The sequence below is a fragment of the Rhagoletis pomonella genome, unplaced genomic scaffold (genome assembly GCF_013731165.1).
Source record: "Rhagoletis pomonella isolate Grant_MI unplaced genomic scaffold, Rhpom_1.0 Rhpom_scaffold_00008, whole genome shotgun sequence".
Classification (NCBI taxonomy): Eukaryota; Metazoa; Arthropoda; class Insecta; order Diptera; family Tephritidae; genus Rhagoletis; species Rhagoletis pomonella.
Genome location: NW_023458562.1, coordinates 12,914,223 through 12,934,491, shown reverse-complemented (window position 1 = coordinate 12,934,491; position 20,269 = coordinate 12,914,223). Strand labels below are relative to the sequence as shown.

General features: G+C 32.9%; 2 protein-coding genes across 2 annotated transcripts; both read left to right on the top strand.

Annotated features, from left to right (window-relative positions):
• Positions 1-878: 878 nt before the first annotated feature.
• LOC118745074 lies at positions 879-1,578 on the top strand. The gene is made up of 3 exons (XM_036478612.1): positions 879-1,186; positions 1,289-1,436; positions 1,501-1,578. Exons 1-3 carry the CDS (start codon positions 1,098-1,100, stop codon positions 1,576-1,578), a joined length of 315 nt encoding a protein of 104 aa, XP_036334505.1. The 5' UTR covers positions 879-1,097.
• On the top strand, positions 1,559-3,457 carry LOC118745120. The gene is made up of 2 exons (XM_036478653.1): positions 1,559-1,676; positions 2,775-3,457. The coding sequence occupies exons 1-2, from the start codon at positions 1,605-1,607 to the stop codon at positions 3,261-3,263; spliced, it is 561 nt and encodes a 186-aa protein (XP_036334546.1). The 5' UTR covers positions 1,559-1,604; the 3' UTR covers positions 3,264-3,457.
• The last annotated feature ends 16,812 nt before the right edge of the window (positions 3,458-20,269 follow it).

Genomic DNA, 20,269 nt, shown 5'->3' with positions numbered 1-20,269 from the left:
CGATTTCGATAATTCTTATTCTATAGGAAAGGTAGTGCCTCCGTGGTAGTCCCATACTCCAAAAATATTACTGTGTACAGCTTTTTGTGGAATTTCGCTACCTTTATAGGAAGTCGGAATGAATTCTTCTCCTTTTTCCCCATCTTCCAAAAAACATCACTGAGTGTGGGAGTGTCAAGTTGTAGAAAAAGCTACTTACCAAAAAAAAAACATTGGTATTACTGAAAAGTAGAATAACGGATCTGAATAAAAAGAATTAAGGTAAACTCATATATGTACATATGTATATGTATAATATATAAGTGCGGTGACCATCGGTCCTATATTGTACGGGACAGTCCACTTTTTTAGTCAATTGTCCTGGTAATTTATTTAGTTTTTATGGGTCGCAAAATGTTCTGAATTTCTTTACTTGTCCTATATCCAATAATAAGTTTTCCTAGTTCATTGAAATAAACTATACATACCACCCAATAAATGCTTTAACTTTCTTTTAATAATACAAATTCAAAATCGGTAGGATTTATCTTTTTAGAAAGTAAAAAACTTAGTTTGGAAAGTACTAAAAATATATGTAGATTCTTGGTCCGTTATATCAAAAGTTTAGTTTTAATTTAGCAAAGTGAGACTGCTTAATATTTGATTATTATGTATGTAAGTCTATTTGGGGCAGAAAACATAAATAAAATTAAAATTTGTAGTGTGTGCCTTGATGTTTTCACACAAAGTGTGGAGAGACCTACAAATTTACATCGACCTCGAATGGCAAATGGTTTTAATTTGCTTTTTTCGTGGCAGAAATACAGTCGGAGGTTTGTCATTAAAATTTTATTTAAACATTCAAAACCTTGAAAATGCCAAATCGTCTTAATGATGCTATTAGCCGCTGCTTGAAAGACAAATTTAGTACGGAGGGTACCAACTGTTTAAAATTTAGATATGATGTCAAGTACTCTTCAGAGGACGATAGCCGAAGAATTGATGTTAGATACCAGTTCGAAAAAGCGAATGAGCCCTCCACTAAACAAGGGACTAACTGCTTCACGGCCGTTGTAAAAGATTCAACTTCAGACGCGAGTAATTCCAATGAGTTTACGATGCATTTGGTGGTCTTACCTCAAATTAAGGAAATTTTGAAAGAACACAACGTCATTTGGAATGGCCATGTGACGAAATTCGGCGTAGAGTGAGTAGAAAAACTTTGTTCTGCAGTTTATTCCTTGTATACATAGTATACACACATACATATGTACATACACATGTATTTGGATTTCTAATTTTCTTTCAGAAACTTTTACTTTAAAGATAATTTCATGTTTTTGGAATACCAACCAAGTGGAAACATTGCCTGGAGTAGTCTGGCATCTTCTGATGCAAAAACCGTTTTGCGAAAATTGGCCCAATTTCATGCTTGTTCTTTGGTGTATTTAAAAAAGGTTATATCTCCGCATATATTTTTTATATATTTATGTACGTCCAATCAATTTTTTTCTGTCAAAGATTTCCATAGATAATATTATATCTAAGACTTCGCCCTTATTCGCCCTTATTGGTTGGATAGAAATGGGCAAACGTTGAAAGTTATCGCACTTGGTGAACCATACATGAAAAATATGCATTTTCGATGCCAAACAAACAGATATGGAAATCCTGAACGAGTAGAAGATGTTTTGTTTGTATGTAAATTTAATATGTGTATGCGGGGATGCATTCATGAATACATACATACCCACTGGGAAAGGTTTCCGTAAAGAGATTTTTTTTAATATTCATAGTACTTTTATTAAAAAAAATTCTTAATTTTTATTAAAATATAGTTAATTTAAAATAAACCATTTGAATATACATAATTCCAAACTTTGTATAAAATTAAAAAAAATTGCAATATTTTCAATTTGAGCAAAAAAAATTTCAGCAAAACTTCCAACCTTTTTGTCAGAATTTCTATAAAATTTTTGGGTACGCTGGTTTGCACAAAATCCTCTTGATTTTTGGGAATTTTTTGTTGACGGTGTCACGAATTTTCTTCCATTTAAAGTGTGTTTGAATTTTTTTTATGTGAATGAAAATCCACAACTTAAAAAAAAAACGCCATCAGTAATTCTGACAAAAATTTGGCAAATTTATCAAAATATTATTCTAAGTTTGAAACTTTTATTTAAATAGTTTAAATTGTTTTATTTAAAATAAAAGGGATATTGACATAAAATGATAAACTGCCGATCAAATTATAAATTTATATGTGACGTTAGATGAATACCTCTAGTTTGAACTTTGTAAAAAAAATCTCTGTGCGGAAACTTTTTCTAGTGGATATTAGGGCGAATCAATATGTGTGGGAGATTTTTTCGACCATGCGCGTATAGCACAGAAGGATTATTCGTGTAATTCTAAGCAAATTTGCCGAAGAAACCATGGGTCTAAAACCATTTTGGAGTTTTCCAAATTGCGAAGATGGGTTTCTTAGTATTTTGCTGTAGTGTCTTAAAGAAGTGCTTAAATTTTGTATAAAAACATGCTATAAGGGTGATAAGGTGGTTTTAGAAGCAAATTTGCTTAGAACTACATGTAGAATCCTCCTATGCTATACGCACATTGTCAAAAAAATTGTCTCGCCCTATCACATATGTACCTATATGTATGTAAATGGAAAATATTTTTACTGACAAATTTAAACTTTTTCATATATTTTCTGGAAAAAAACTGTGACAACAATTTGTCACTGATACAGAATAGAGCCGTAATACATATTTAATATTTATTTATTTTGGCAGTGTAACTTCAAAAATTGCTTCATTGGCAGTTGTGGCTATGATTTGAATTTATTCGTCAATACCTGTTTGAACTTCGATGCTCTGACTCGGGAACGTTATAAACTTCTTCATTGCTACTATGAACATTTCTCAGCAACATTGAAAACTTTAAACGAAAACTCCATTCCCAGTTGGCAGACAATTTTGGATGACGTGCATGAATTTGAATTTATCGGTTTTTATGGTTTACTTTGTGAAATGCCATTTTGTCAGGTGAAAAGCGATCTTCCGAAATGCTATATACTGGCTAATACGAGAAATAAGGAAATTGTGCCAATTTCGTTTGAACAAGAGTATGAGATTATCCTGAAAACCTCACACATAGAAGAGATTTTTAAGTATGGACTGTATCGTTTTAATGAGCTTCGTGTATGGAATTCTAACATAGATTGGGAGGGAAAACAGGAGAACGTGGATGAATTTGTTAAGCTGAATGCGCCTATAAATTGATAAAAATAAACTGTTTGTCTACATACATACATATATACATATCTACGAAGTTACGTCATTTGCATGAAGCATTTATTTCGGTTTTATTAAGCTACACCCTAATAAAAGGAATAAGTTCCAAAACTATATGGCCTCCTAAATTTTATAAATAATCATTAGTTTTAAGTGGAAAAAATTCAATAAAAAGAATTATCTTTGAGCGAAAAAATAAAAATCATAAAATAATCAGTATTTGTGATCGAAAAATTTAAAATCAAATAATAATTATTTCCGTTGAGCGAAAAAATTAAAATAATAATTTAAATTATTTACTTACATATAATGATTACGGTCCCTGGAATTTAGTTCTTTGATTTTGACTAGGTCAATAACCTTATTGATCTCGTACAGTTGTCACTCAACACTCTCCCATCTTTATTCGATATCGTCCACTATTCTGCACCTAATAAAGAGACGAAAATGATGACAGATCTATAGGGCATTGAGAAGCTGGTGTTCGTCGAGAGACCGCTATTTGTCCATGGTGTACTGAGCTCTAACGAGCACGAGTTGATGTTCGTTGGATATTCTGGTTGAAACTATTTTTTGCGATTGCCAGTGAAATTTCTTCTTTCCATTACCCATACTCTTCTTTTTGTTGATTGGCGCTGTAGCCGCCTAAGCCAAGAACTTAGCCACCCCTGGCCTTTTCATCGCAGAGGAGGCCTTAAGGATCAGTTATGCATACTTGGCGGCCTTGGATGAGAGTTGTTGCATAAGGAATCTGTTAAATGGGCTTTGCGTGTAAGCGGTTATCCAAGGCACAGCATTACATATGTAGAATTGCGTTGGTTTTTGATTTCTCTTCCTCTGTTACCAGAGCTGGAAAATTTGTGTATTTTAATTTGCTACGTCCATGACGGCGTAAAGTTCATACAGGTCACCATCAGATATTTTCCGGCTAGATTAAGCTTTTTTTATTTGGTTTTATCCCGAAATATACTGTATAGCTTCTTAGCTATTTCTTAAAATTGTTTAGCTTTTTTTACTTTTGCTCAAAAAATTTATGTTAAAATGTTTAATGCGATTTTTAGTGTTTGGTATGGAATAAAAAACAAAAACAAATGCTGTCATGATATTTTACTTCGGCGAGTTCTCATTTAACCCGCATCCATCGGAAATTTCATGATAAAAAAATAGGAGGGTAGAACCAAAGCACATTAAACAGGTAGTATCAGTAGAGCAAAAACAACATTTGCGTGTATTTTGTTGTTGCTTCTGGTATCGAAAGTGTCAACAACTGTTCTGAATTTTTTCTTCTAAATCAAAGCGTGCCATGTGAAATACCAAAAATTATAAAAAATAAAAAATTGAAATTTGGAAAAAATAAAAATTGATGCAACTTTCTTTCCTAGTAAATTTGTTTGCTTCTCGAAGCATTGATCCATCCTTTGCAAGGCCCAGTAATCAGCGGTCGTTGGGCGAACGTTCCAAAAGCTGCTATTCAATCGCGTGTTTTGTATGGAAAAAGGTTTCACAAGCAAATGGATTTTAACAACTTATAATTTTCGTGAGAAAAAATTAAAAATATTTGACATTTTCGAGACCAAATAATTTGAAAATAAATCAAATCAGCTGCTCTACTGATACTACCTGTTCAATGTACCTTGGGTAGAACCAAGGTGTATTAAACAAGGTGTGATTGACAACTCAGTGCGGCTCTCTTTTAAGGTACTATAATGTCAAAAAGTATAAACAAACAAATTAACCCTTAGTGATTCATGTATCTTATCAACACTGATGCCCTAGGCTTTTATTTCGATTATAGTTTTGTTTTACTTACATTACTTACATCACATATATTTTGTCAATAAAATAAAACAAATCGTTTATAAAATCGTTTTAGCAATTTTCTTGTTTTTAATTGCCCTGGTTTTATGCTTTTGTGAGTTTATTTTTAAATTTCAATTTTTTATCCTAAGCATTGTTCGACACTTATAAAAGTATGATTTTACATTTTTTACCAATTTTATATGTGAGCTTAACTCGAACAAATTTTGAAATTAAATTTTTTTCATGCGAAATAGTTTTCCATTAAAGACCTTGCTTCGAGCGGTTTTAATTTAAGCTCTTCCATACTTGCTTGCATGGTTTAATTATTTCGGTAAGCCGAAGTATTTCTGTTCGCAACGTGCATTATAAAGAGTCGTCTGTTTGAGTTTGGGCATCAACAAAGAATGTATCCTGATCGCGTACTAAATCCTCACTTGTATCAGTTTTTCCGTATGGCATTGGGACTGCGCATGGGTAATAAACGAGCTCGTTGGAAAGTGTTTGATTTGGACATCACTTTCCTTGAAGTGGTTTTCACAAACGCGAGATGAATCACGTAGTACAACACCACAGCTTTCTTCCCATCGCTGCCGTCTAACTTCGCAACTAGGTGGTTTAAAACATCGCACTATTTTCGTGTCCTGACTTTTATTGCATACAGCGCACCGTTCAAAAGTTTTGCTCCGTTTCATCTTGGTTTCCTTACATTAAATATTTAAGCAAAGTCGAACGTATTTACTTAATACCAAACTTAAATGTACTTACTTGCTCTTCTCGGCGGCTTATCTCTTAACAATTTCACGTTTATTAAGAAAATTTGTCGCTTGAAAAATTTGTGTGTATTTTTTTTTTAATTCAAATTTGAAAAAAAAACACATTTTCAAAAAATTAATTTCAAAATTGTTAAGTTAAGCTCACATATAAAATTGGAAACAAATGTAAAATCATACTTTGATAAGTGTCGAATAATGGTTAGGATAAAAAGTTTAAATATAACAAGTAAGAAAGTCTAAGTATTAAATATATCATTTTCAACTTTCCGAAAGCTACCGCTACATGGTAAGCCGGGGTGTATCCATTTTGAGTAAATTAGCGTCTTTAAATTTCGAAATATTGCAGTTTCAAGCATTTCTGAAATTTACCGTTATATGAAAAGCGGCCGTAATTTTAGTCCGATTTCAATAATTTTCAACGGTTTGCTTTTATGTGGCAAGCACAATAAAAATACCGAGTTTGGTACAAATTGGTAGAACGGTTACCGATATACACATATGTGATCATAAGTGGGCGGTGCCTCGCCCATTTTCCAAAATTTTACCATAAACGTATTTCTTGGTAAAGAATTGTTGCAATCGTCAATTTTGAATAAATTAGCTTTAATATTTACTGATTTAGCGAAGATTTCATATTTCTCTAAATTACCCTGTTGGTCCCATTTGGTATGCTGTACCAAGGCCAATAACTGTGCCAAGTTTGGATGCAATCGGTGCAGCGGTTGCCAAGATATACACATGTAACCATAAGTGGCCGTGGCTACGCCCATTTTCCAAAAATTTATAATATTCTGATTTTTCGTCTAAAAATTGTTGTAAATATCAATTTTGAGTGAATTATCTTCAGTAGTTACTAAAATATCGCAGTTTTCGTATTTCTGGAAATTACCGTTATATGGAAAGTGGGCGTGGTTATTGTCCGATTTTTTAAATTTTCGGCCATTTAGTATGTTGTATCAAGGCCAACAACTGTGCCAAGTTTGGAAGAAATTGGTGCAGCGGTTACCAAGATATACACATGTAACCATAAGTGGGCGTGGCTACGCCCATTTTCCACAAATTTCTAATATTCTTATTTTTCGTTAGAAAATTATTCTAAATATAAATTTTGAGTGAATTATCTTCAGTAGTTACTAAAATATCGCAGTTTTCGTAATTCTGGAAATCACCGTTATATGGGAAGTGGGCGTGGTTACAGTCCGATTTCGCCCATTTTCAATACCAACCTACCTTAGATTAACGGAAACCTACATACCAAATTTCGTTGAGATATCTAAATTTTTGCTCGAGTTATCGTGTACACGGACGGACGGATAGACAGACATGGCTTAATCGATTTCTCTATTCATTCTGAGCATTTATGTATACATTTGTCTATATCTATCTCGATTCGTTTTGGCTGTTACAAACAACCGTTATGGAAAATAAACGCACCAAAGCATAAAACTTGGGCAATTAAAAACAAGAAAATTGCTAAAACGATTTTATAAACAATATGTTTTATTTTATTGACAAAATATATGTGATGTAAGTAATGTAAGTAAAACAAAACTATAATCGAAATAAAAGCCTAGGGCATCAGTGCTGACAAGATACATGCATCACTGAGGGTTAATTCGTTTGTTTATACTTTTTGACATTATAGTACCTTAAAAGAGAGCCGCACTGAGTTGTCAATCACACCTTGTTTAATACACCTTGGGTAGAACCAAAATGTATTCAACAAAGTGTGATTGATTTTGACATTGCTCTCATAAGAAACAGGCTATAATGTCAAATTCAAATGAATTGTTAAACCATTTGAAAATATTTTATTTACACAAAAGCTTTCAAGCAACAAATGTTCTTAACAAGCGTGACATTGTTAAGAGATAAACCGCCGAGGAGAGCAACTAAGCACATTTAAAGTTTGGTAATAAGTAAATACGTTCGACTTTGCTTAAATATTTAATGTAAGGAAACCAAGATGAAACGGAGCAAAACTTTTGAACGGTGCGCTGTATGCAATAGAAGTCAGGACACGAAAATAGTGCGATGTTTTAAACCACCTAGTTGCGAGTTAAGACGGCAGCGATGTGGTGTTATACTACGTGATTCATCTCGCGTTTGTGAAAACCACTTCAAGGAAAGTGATTTCAGCTCGTTTATACCCAAACTATTTCGCATGAAAAAAATTTAATTTCAAAATTGTTAGAGTTAAGCACTCATATAAAATTGGAAACAAATGTAAAATCATACTTTTATAGGTGTCGAATAATATTTAGGATAAAAAATTTAAATATAAAAATAAACGCACAAAAGCATAAACTTGGGCAATTAACAACAATAAAATTGCTAAAACGATTTTATAAACAATCGGTTTTATTTTATTGACAACACATATATTCCAGGTAATGTAAGTAAAACAAAACTGTAATCAAAATAAAAGCCTTGGGTATCAATGCTGACAAGATACATGCATCACTAAGGGTTAATTCGTTTGTTTATACTTTTTGACATTATAGTACCTTAAAAGAGAGCCGCACTGAGTTGTCAATCACACCTTGTTTAATACATCTTGGGTAGAACCGCTGAGAGGAATTTTTCAAATTCTTGACGTTTGCAAGCAATTTAATTTTAAAATTTTACACACAAACTCACACACACATTCTCATTTTCAATCTCAAACAACAACAACTTTGAACAATTCCTTTTTTTTACTCTCAATTTTATACGATTTTAAAATGTTGGCAAACTTCAAAAAAAAAAATCATGGCCGACGCATTGAGAGAACGGTTTTACCTTACTATGCTTTTATCATGGGAAATTTTTTGTAACAAAAAGTACATTGTGCACAGTGTTGCCACAACATTTTTTTTAGTTTTTGCCTAAATCACCAGAAAAAGTTACCAAATTCAACAAAAAATTACCAAATTTATTTTATGTACAGAACTGTACACAGATACATACAGGTACATATTTCCGAAGACACCAAGTTTTTCATGCAACCAGTTCTCCATTCAGCTATAATTGTTATATCTGCTTGAACGCTAAAAGTCACAACAAAGGAAACGCTTGGTGAGGATTTCAAACCTTAGTGTGGCCGAAGAAACAAATTTGTCGATTTGCGTTGTTTTAAGCACATAGTACTGTCTTATAATGGTATATTTTGCATTTAGATATACATCTCCATCCATACAAAACTCAGGACACAAAGCAACTGATCTAATCATTAACAGTGTCATGGATATTGTTCATTGCAACAGAGGATTATTAGGCGCATAATTTCCCGTAGCGGGGATGTCGTTTGGCCACTGAGATCATCCGACTTGGCACCATGTAACTTTTTATGGGTCCGTATTTATGCGAATAAACCTAAACCTTTAGAGCACTTTAAAGTCAACATTTGTCCAGTTATGACCAATATACACATTATACATATGTTAGCGATTGGCCGAAAATATATCTCAAAAATTCAACGCTTGAACAGGTTGCCACTAACGAAAAAAATATTTACCATCCACTTCAAAAAAATCTACCACATCTGGGAAATATCTACCAATAACTTTTTTATAATTATTTTAATAAAAACTATAGTTTTATTTATTTTAATTAAAACTATAGTTTTTTTTATTTTTTTTTTAGTTATTTCAATAAGAATTAAAATTGTTTTTAAGAACTTTTTATTTAACTAGTTATACGGCATTCGAGTCATATTATTGGCATATTCTCTGTTTCCTTCAACCAAAAACGGAAGTGATGAAACTAAAGGCAACAATGAAACTTTAATATTTGAAAAACTTCAACTCGAGTTATTATAGATAAATACAGTGACTCAAAAAAGTGATTTTTTTTTAATATTCGCAATATTTTTCGAGTAAAAACTGTTTATTGCTTTAATTAAATCCATAAAAATCGAGGATTCAAACCATATACAACATATAGAAAAATTCCAACAATTTTCGTCTAAATTTCGAATTTTTTACTCTGAATTTTTAGAGCAATTTAAGGTATGGACTTTTAAAGCAAATACTATTTGAGTATAGCCAACAATGTGCTGCTTAAAATTTTGATTTTTTTTAATTTCTTCCTTTGATAAAAAATGGCGTTGATTTATTTTTTTTGCGAACAATCATAGTGCGTAATACCTGGCAATTTTTTCTTTATATTTAAACTAGCCGGTCACGGATGAGCGAGGCTTCGCCACGCGCTGAATTTATACATATAATGTACATTTACGTATTTGGACAAATAAATCATATGCCATCATGGACTTCGTTTAGTATATACATAAAAAATCCTGTCTAAATCCACTCAATAGCGTGGTCAAAATATCTCGCCTCTGCTTTATACTATGTATAGAAGATAGTAGTTTTAAATAGGTGGCAACCCTACTCAAAAAACTTAAAGTTTTTGCACATGCGAAGGCCATGCACTTTCGTTTGGTACCTAATTTTTTTATCCAACAGACGGTGAAGATCTTATAGTTTTTAAACAGGTGGCAACCCTACTCAGAAAAATAATACATGATTACACATCCAGAGGCTACCCAACAAGCATTTCAGTAAATGTTTTTAAAAATAACTTAAAGTAAGTTTGCTATAGTAAGCGTTAAATAAGCATTTTTAATATTAAGCTTATTTAAAGTTTTTTCAAATAAACCTTAAACAAGTTTTGAGAGCGAATGTTTATAAATAACTTAAACTTATAAATGAAATGCAAATGCCAACGACATGAAGTAGTAAATATAACATTTTTTCAATCGTAAGTGACGTGTTTACGTTTTTTAAAATATTTTATTAAAAGAAAAAATTAAATAAAACCGATGCGGTATAAAAAAATCCAATCCAGGACCGGCTGCGCTAATCGGTGGAGCATTCGAGTCTTCAAATGATGAGTTCTCCTTATCCTTTCTTAGTTTAACATTCAATTAAAAATGTATTAAATTTTTTTCAGAAAAGTTCATCAATGAGAATGGTGGGGATGAAGCGGAATATATAGCTGCATCGATGTCGTTTTTCCAATTTGCCAATAACCGCATGTAATTGAAAGCACGCAACAAGATGTAGTAATTAACTTTTTTATGCTTAATTTTTGTGTGTTATCGTGAATTTGTATGCTAAAATGTCTATTCCCTATTTATATTTTCGCGACTGTAGATGAGTCCGCCGAAAATTCGCATTTCGTTTAGTTTCTAGATGTTAAGCAATCTATGTATGAGTTTTTAATGAAATATCTTTAAATAAAGGGTTATAAAAATCTTTATAAATAGCTTTGTTTTGAAAATTTTTAGTAAGTTTATATTCATACGCTTATAAACAACTTTTTTTGAACCTTTATTATAAGTTTACACTTTTACGCTTATAAAAAGCTTTCTTTTGAACATTTATTACAAGTTTATATTTCTACGCTTATAACCAATGTTCCTTTTTGATTATATTACGCTTACTTTCAAGCGTTTTATAAACAAAAAATCAACGTTTTGTAAGCATAATGTTTATAATTGAAAACTTAAAAAAAACTTTCTTTAAGTTTATTTTGCTTGTTGGGTAAGTGTTTTCATTTGACAGTGAGGGTGCAGAACTGACGCTTATTAGAATTAGAATTTTCTTAACAGGTGGCAACCCTATTAAAATTCTAAATTAAAAAGGTCACTCTCCTATCGATACAGAATATATTAGAGAAAATCTCGTCAAAATATGTTCAGTAGTTTTCGAGATTACCGCGTACAAAGAATCTCGACTTTCCTTTATATTATGTATAGATAATCAAATATTTAGGCAATCAAAAGCTCCTCGGGATTCCAGTAAAAATTAGTTTTGAATGGAGCGCGATATGTTCGCCTTATATCGATATACATTTATACGTATGTATTTATATAAAAAGTATGCAAAGAAAATTATAATATATTTAAAGTGAAATGCGCAAGTTTAAGGTAATTGAGTGGTAGCCGGGTTTTAAATAAAACACCTTCTCCGTTTCGCTGCTAAAATCGGAATGCTTCTTTTATTCTTTTCTTTTCACAAGATGGTGTCTTAAAACTATGCCTTAAGGTCTAGTTACACTGTTCGTGTACTAAAAATATGCTAAAGAGACTACTACACTATTACATTGATTCACATGATTTATTAATCTATTACTTAGGCTAGTCTATACAATGCTACTACAAAAGATAACTACGAAAAATTAATCGGGAACGGAAAATTCATCAAAAATCGACCAAAATGAGAAAAAATTTACATTTTTACCAACCCAAATTTTTTCTACAAATTTTGGTAACAATTTACCAAAGTGGCAACCATGACGCATGATTCAATAATAAAAGGTTTGCTCAAAAGGCAGTTTTCTCGCTCCCTCTTGCCTAGTGACGAATTCGCCCCTTGATATGGTCGTTACTTAAAGCTATTTATATTCGAAATTGCATGAAAATTGGAAAACAGGAATCTATAAGCTTATCCAGGCAAAATGCTACCTACGTACCTAATTTTAAGCAAATCGGACCATAAATACGATTACTTCGCACAGATCGGTCGCTGGTCCACTTCTCGGACAAAATGGATCATATATTCTAATATATGCTAAAAAGCTACCTACGTACCGAATTTTAAGCAAATCGGACCTTAAATACGATTTTTTCGAATAGATCAGTCCCTGGTCCACTTCTCGGAAAAATGGACCATATATCCTAATATATGCTAAAAACTACTTACGTACCGAATTTTAAGCAAATCGGACCATAAATGCGATTTTTTGGAATAGATCGGTCCCTGGTCCACTTCTCGGAAAAAATTTATCATATATGCTAATATATGCTAAAAAGCTACTTACGTACTAAATTTTAAGCAAATCGGACCATAATAAGATTTTTTCGAATAGACCGGTCCCTGGTCCACCTACCCGAAAAAAGTAAAATTTGTTTAGCCTAAAACATGGTGGTTACCGAAAGCTATTTGTATACAAAATTTCATGAAAATCGGACCAGCCGTTCGCGAGATTACCTGTTACAAAAAAAGGGACTTCTCTTTATATAATTAGTATAGAATAGATATAGATAAAAGTCAGCACCTCTGCAAATTCAGCTACAGCCAAAGGTATGCAAACGTGTTTTCAAATGCAAAATTAAATTTACATTCATTCAAACAAATTTGATTTCAGATTGAAAATACATTTCTCTGCAAAAAAATTAAAATTGTTACAACTGGTTCGAAACTATAGAAAATGGGGGTGCAAAGCGAACTAGATCCCATATGTCGAATTTAGGACTGGTTCTGAACTATAGAAAAGGTAATGCAGCGGGGGGCAATTTCTTATTCCTATGACATCGCTGTGTTAAATTCGCTAGTTGTTTGCATGCAAAAGAGATTTATCGCGAACTAGTAGTGGTTCCAAATGTACTAGAAGCGTACCAGTTCAAAACTAGAGATTTTCCCCACAGGGTAGATATAGCCCACTTTCAAGCAGTTTGTTAGAGATCACACAATTCTATTAATCAAGCAATGCGAAGAACTTTTCACCTTGTGAAACTTTCAGGATTACCTGGTATTTCTATAAAAGGAAACGCTTACGGCCCACTTCCTAATGTGGAATCAGAACTTGTTTTGACCTATGCTACATGTAGGACCGAATCGAAAAAGTTACCAAATTGAAAAATAAGTTACCTTGAAAAATAAAGAAAAAAATTACCAATTTTAGTAAAACATTACGAAAGCGGTAACGCTGGTTGTGCATCAATTTTATACATATGGAGAAAGACCCTAGTATTCAATGAAATGTTGGGATTTTTTTAATTTTTTATTAATGGCCAACGTTTGTTTATTCATTTTCTGATAATAAGAATAAAAATGCAAAAATCTATACGCATTTGTCGAAAAAACCACTTCAAAACATTAACAATTATCTTAATATTTTAATATGTTTTTGAAATTTAGTATGAAATTTGCATCAATTTGATACAAACAGTGAATGAAGGTTAAAAAAATATACCCTCCTAATATGAATACAAAATTTTTAAATTCGTTTGCATCTAAATGCACCATTCGCGATGATGAAGTACAAACATATCGAACACATTTGTATTTTCCCCTCGTTAGAAAACACAAAGAAAGGCTTCTGAGGCATCGGCTTGATCCGATATCTGCGTGGGTAGACTGTTGCGTGGTTTGAACTCTTTCGACACCTGCATCAGCTTTAGGAATGAGTGAACGGAGAACAGTAATTGGAAGGCGACACGGGCGAATTTTTACACAGAGGGTCGAAGCTTAACAGAAGTGTCGGTGAATGATTCTTTCATATAGGGCGCCAGCATCAGTCAGAGCTAGCATTAAGGAAGCAATCGAATGTCTGTTAAACTGCTTGACTTTGACAAGGGAATTTTCCCCGGTCAGACTCCTTTGGGTACCAGGCCATATTGGTATTGCAGGAAATCATGTTGCGAAGAAGTTGTATAGGTACGGTGACCATCCGTCGTTTATTTTAAAGGACAGCCCTTTATTTTACTCCCCTGTCCTTTATAATTTTTTTCAAAATAAAGGATACCTTTTGTCCTTTATTTCTTAAACTGTCCTTTAAATCGGCTCTGCATTTTTCAGAGGTAATTTTTAAACGCAAAATATGAAAAATAAAAATGTCCCTTATAAAATATAATGAAAACCTTCGCCAGTTTGTTTCGCACCCCACTTAAGGGTTTCTATTTAATCGGTTATCTTTGTACAACCTACAAAGGACAGGGAAAGTTGTGCCCAGGATCGTCTTGTACGCTGAGTTTCCAGTTCCACTGAAAGAGAACAGTAAACCCCCTGCTGCACTGTGGTTCAAAACTGGCATTTAGTGTTCGTCATTCACTGGAGCCTTCATTTTTCACTTCATTTGATTAATTTTAATTTTTTTATGAAAGCTTACAATATTTGAAATGGACCAGTTGAGCCTGATTTCAGAATTTTTATTTGGTTATATTAAATTTTTTTTGTGCAAAATGCAGAAAAAGTAGCAGTTTTGAAAAAAAAAATTTAAATGTTATAAAAAATGTTCACCAAAATATTTTTTTTTTGCTTTTTAGTAAAAAGTGGTTGAAAAATTAAGGCTCCGGTGGATTATGAACATTAAATTCCAATTTTGAACCACTGTGTGCTGACTTCGTCTCGCAGTTTGAATTATGATAAACGCATTTTGGTAGCAAGGGATTGCGAAGTCCTTGAAAAGGATTTGGCTTAATTTTTCCCTACAGCAAGGTAACTTGTACAATTAAATAATATAATTAACTGATAAATATTTGATTTAAATTACGATATGGGTAAGGTACTTTTATCATACAAGTTGTATGTATGTAAGTATTCCCAAATCTTTTTTAAAAAAATGTCCTTTATTTTACGTTGGTTAATATGGTCACCGTAAGTATAGGAAAGGTACCCTCGAGTTGTACTGACCGGGTAAATAGTGGGAGTACTTTCTCCTTGGTAAGTTTATTGGGGGGACACTAAAGTATTGGTTTTCACGCGACGGTAGTGGCACCATCGATGGTTTTTGATAGTTTTATAGACAACCATTGATAATATCGATTATATACACGGATTCGATTTACAGTTTTCCTTCAGATGGAGGAGTACATCATACATACATACAGTTGCGGCCAATAAGATAGTAGCAAAATTTGAAATTAACAATATCTAGTTTTGTATGGACGAAAATGTTTAATACACTCTACAAAAAATAATCGAAGAAATCAATGGTAATTTTTAGTGACTTGCCCTCTATTGCACTAAAATAAATAATATAAAAAAACTTTTTAATATACAACGCTTTTATAAATGGACTAAAAAGTAGAAAATAATACTTCTCAGTCCCATAGAATTTGTTTTGATAACTTTTGATTTTGAAATTTTAGCAAAAGTCATTATAAACAATCTATGAAATTGAAAATGAAAAACGTGGAGCGCATGCAATACAAAGCATTCGATTTAATTGACAATAGTCAAACTACATAACGTAGACCTAAAATTTCTACAGCGAAAGTAGAACTTTGAAATCGATTTTAAGCGGTCGTTATTCATATACCCACATACATACATTCATATATTACTTTTCATATCAATTCAAGTGTATTACATGCGCCCCACGCTTTTCATTTTCAATTTCATAGATTGTTTATAATGACTTTTGCTAAAATTTCAAAATCAAAAGTTATCAAAACAAATTCTATGGGACTGAGAAGTATTATTTTCTACTTTTTAGTCCATTTATAAAAGCGTTGTATATTAAAAAGTTTTTTTTATATTATTTATTTTCTACTTTTTAGTCCTGTCTGAATAAAATTTTGCAATAGATATTAAAATAATTCAACGATATTAATAGAAAGGTGCACACACATGCATTTACATATGTATGTACATACAAACGAGCACCAATTAATTTTATTTAAAGAAATGGCGTGTCGTCTATTTCCGCCGATATGCGTGTATAAACCCTCCTCAAAGTCTAGCCAAAAAGCCAGCAACTCACACAACAGGTTCCCCAGAGCAATTCGCTCGAGAAAGTGGTACCCGGTACACGTAATACGCGGCACACAGCACAACAATCCGCCAAAACAGGCAACCCGGCCCAAAATTACCACCGTAGAAGGCAGAAACCCCGAGCGGCAGTGCAGGAGCCCAAGAATTACCCTTAAAACGGCCACAGGAGCTTAAAAAGACCAACTGGTCCCCAACTGGGCCGAAGGTAAGTAGTTTCGGAGTAGTCCCAAACTGGTTCCCGGACTGGTCCCCGACTGCTTACCAAGTGGTCCCACGAACTAGTTACCAACTGGTCCCAAAGTGGTTACCAACTGGTCCACCTATACCTCAAGTGGTCCACAAGTCACTTCACTTACAAAGCATTCGATTTAGTTTACAATAGTCAAACTAATTTTATTTAAAGAAATGGCGTGTCGTCTATTTCCGGTGTAGCAAACGTAGTACATAGGGCGACATCTAGATGTCATCTACCTCGCCCTATTCACTATGCTTTTTTATAGGAGCTTTTCAAAGCTTTGCTTTGGTGTCGGAACACAACATTGAAAGTTTCTGGATCCACAACATTGAAAGTTTCTGGAACACAACATTGCAAGTTGATAAAAGCGTTGTAATTTAAAGGGCTACAAAACTGTGTACATACTCTAAAATTTTCTAACAATTCTGAAAAATACTGCAATTTTGGTGAAATTTTGGTTTAAATTTAATTAATTTTTGTGAACTTTCTCTGTTATAGATCGAACTATATTTTAAATGAAAAGTATTAAAAATAAATATGTTAACATAAGTTGCAAACAACATAATTTTGAATTTTGCTACTGTCTTATTGACTGCAACTGTATATTGTAATGCTTTTTTGTGTAGATTCTGTAGGGTGGTCCAAAAATACACGCGAGAACAAAACGTTTAAAATTTCAAGCTCTTACTCCCTAGGATTTCTCTAAATGAAATAAAGAACCCCCGTATTTTGTTGTTAAAAAAAAAAAGTTTTCCATGTTCATATGTATGTATATATTTTAAATGGGGAAAAACACTTTTTCTTGAAAATAAATCTGCCTTTTTCTGAGTTTCGCCCGAAAAAAATGCAACCGAAAATTTTTCATCCGCCCATAGTAAATACATGGAAACGAAAACTGAACAGGTTCGGGGAAAATGAAACTCATGATAAGGCTGAATATTTTTCGATCGGAAAACTTTGCTTCTCATTAGGAGACTTCCAATAACAATACCAAATTGCCAACCGTTTTTTAATATTATCTATTTTTATAGGTTCCCACAAAAATAGTCAGAATTTACTGGAAATCGATCCCTTACTCGGTTCTCGGACCATTGACAGAAGTTACCAGTTATAGTCCGAAGATTTTTTTAGTTCTGAATTCTGGTAAATCTGTCAAACGATAAGCTGTAGCGTGTTTGACAACCAAATTGTAAACAAAAGAAAGGTCCACTCTGATATCGCGTGTTGAAAAGTATTTAATTACTTGTTTAATTAAATGTTGCTATTTCGGATGTAAATTGGAAGACTATTCTGAATTCGCAAGATGTCTCTTTGTGCTTTGAATCTTTTCTACATAAATTGACTGAATTATTCACTAATAAACTTTCACTACTACCGCCTCGACTTCATAAACTCCCGTGGTATACTAAAAATCTTAAAGCTTTAAAAAACAAAAGAAATAAATACTACAAGCTGTATAAGGAACGCTACATCATTAGCTTTAAAGATAAATATTACTATTATATGAAGCAATTTAACGTCTTAGACAAATTTCTATATAATAAATATATAAACAGATTTGAATCTGAGCTGAAAGTAAACCCCAAGGCCTTTTGGAACTATATTCGCTCTAAAAGAGGTGGGTCCAATATTCCAACTTGTATGCACTTTAATGGGAAGAGCTCACAGTCGCTTACCGATTCTGTCAATTTTTTTGCAGAGTTTTTTAAATCGAATTTTGTTACAGATGACGAGTTTGTTAATACTTCAGTAAATTTCCCTCCTCATTCTTCCTTAGATTTTGGGTCTCTAACCTTAACAGAGTTAGATATTTCGATTGGTATTTCCTGTCTTAAATCTTCCATGAAAAGTGACAATGATGGTCTTTCTTCATATTTTTTAAAGCAATGCGTCTCATCCATCTGTGTCCCATTATGCATAATTTTTAATCTTTCTCTTTCATTAGGCATTTTTATTGATCGTTGGAAGATTGCATCCATTACCCCAGTTTTTAAGTCTGCAAGTAAGAATGATGTCTCAAATTATAGGCCTATTTCCAAGTTAACAGCTTGCTCCAAACTTTTTGAAATAGTCGTCAAAGATAAGCTTTCTTTCGCTACTAAGAGCATATTAGAACCTCGTCAGCATGGTTTTGTTCGCGGTCGCTCAACGGTTACTAATTTAGTGACTTTTTCGGAATATTGTGTCTCATCCTTCAAATGTGGGTCTCAGGTGGACACTATTTATACAGACTTTTCCAAAGCCTTTGACAAAGTTTCCTATTCTATTTTGTTACGTAAGTTGGAGAGTCTTGGTTTTCACTCGGTGTTTTTGTCCTGGTTGAAATCTTATCTTTCGAACAGATTGCTGTTTGTTGAAATTGAAGGTTACAGATCTAACAGCTTTATTGCAGCTTCCGGTGTACCACAGGGTAGTGTCCTTGGCCCTCTGTTATTTGTTTTATTTATAAATGATATTGGGAACTGTTTTAAATATTCCGAGTTCCTCCTCTACGCAGATGACCTTAAACTCTTTAAAAAAATTACTTGTGTCTCTGATACACTTTATCTACAACATGATCTGGATAATGTTATTACTTGGAGTCGGGTAAATAAATTATCACTGAACATTAATAAATGCTACCATATGACCTTTTCTAGGTCTTCAAACATCATCAGCTCGACTTATAGTATTTTGAACCATAAACTGACCTCAGTCAATGATTTTATAGATCTGGGTGTTGTGTTTGACTCGGGTTTCACTTTTACAAATCATGTTAATTACGTTATCCCGAAGGCGTATAGCAACTTAGCATTTCTGCGTAGATATGCTAAGGATTTCAAAGATCCTTATACCAGGAAAACTCTTTTCAATGCGCTGGTACGTTCTAAATTAGAGTATGCATCTATAATATGGAATCCAATATATAGCCTTTATGCTAGTAGGCTTGAAAGAGTCCAGCGCAAATTTGTTCGCTTTGCCCTACAGCCGCTTAACTTTTCTGAGCCTTTACCGGCCTATAATTCTCTCTGTAAGCTTATTGATGTAAAATCACTGGAAAGTAGAAGACTTATCCAGTCACTGATGTTTATATATGATCTGGTTAATGGATATATTGATTGCCCTGTTTTACTTAACCAGATATGTTTCAATGTTCCAAACAGAATTTTGCGTTTTCAACTACCTTTTTATATGCTTCCAGTTAAGGCAAATTACTTTACTCTAGCACCAATATATAGAGCCCTCACAGAGTTTAATAAAATCTCAAAAATTGTAAATATTGAGTTTTCATTGCCGAGATTGATATTTAAATCTAATATTGAAACATTGTATAATTAATATAATTTCTATTATTCTAACCTATTATGTAATCTAGTCTGTAAGATTGTTAAAGTCATAGACTAAAATAAATGAAATGAAATGAAATGAAAATAAACTACTCATAAACTATGGAGAGCTGTATGGGTAATACGAAAAAGATTCACTTCAGTCGCGCCCGGGATTTACACACTATTTTTTATAATGCTTTGTGCTTGAAGGAAAAATACTTATTGTTATTAATGTGTTAATTTTCAACCTAAATCAGTAGAACAGGACCAATATTTTGAAAGTTTATCTCGTGTAAAGAATTTTGAATCCCACTTTTTATAACATTACAGATTTGCACCAGTGCACAGCGGGGTATTTGGCCGATTTAGGCGGCCAAAAGTCGAATTTTCCAAG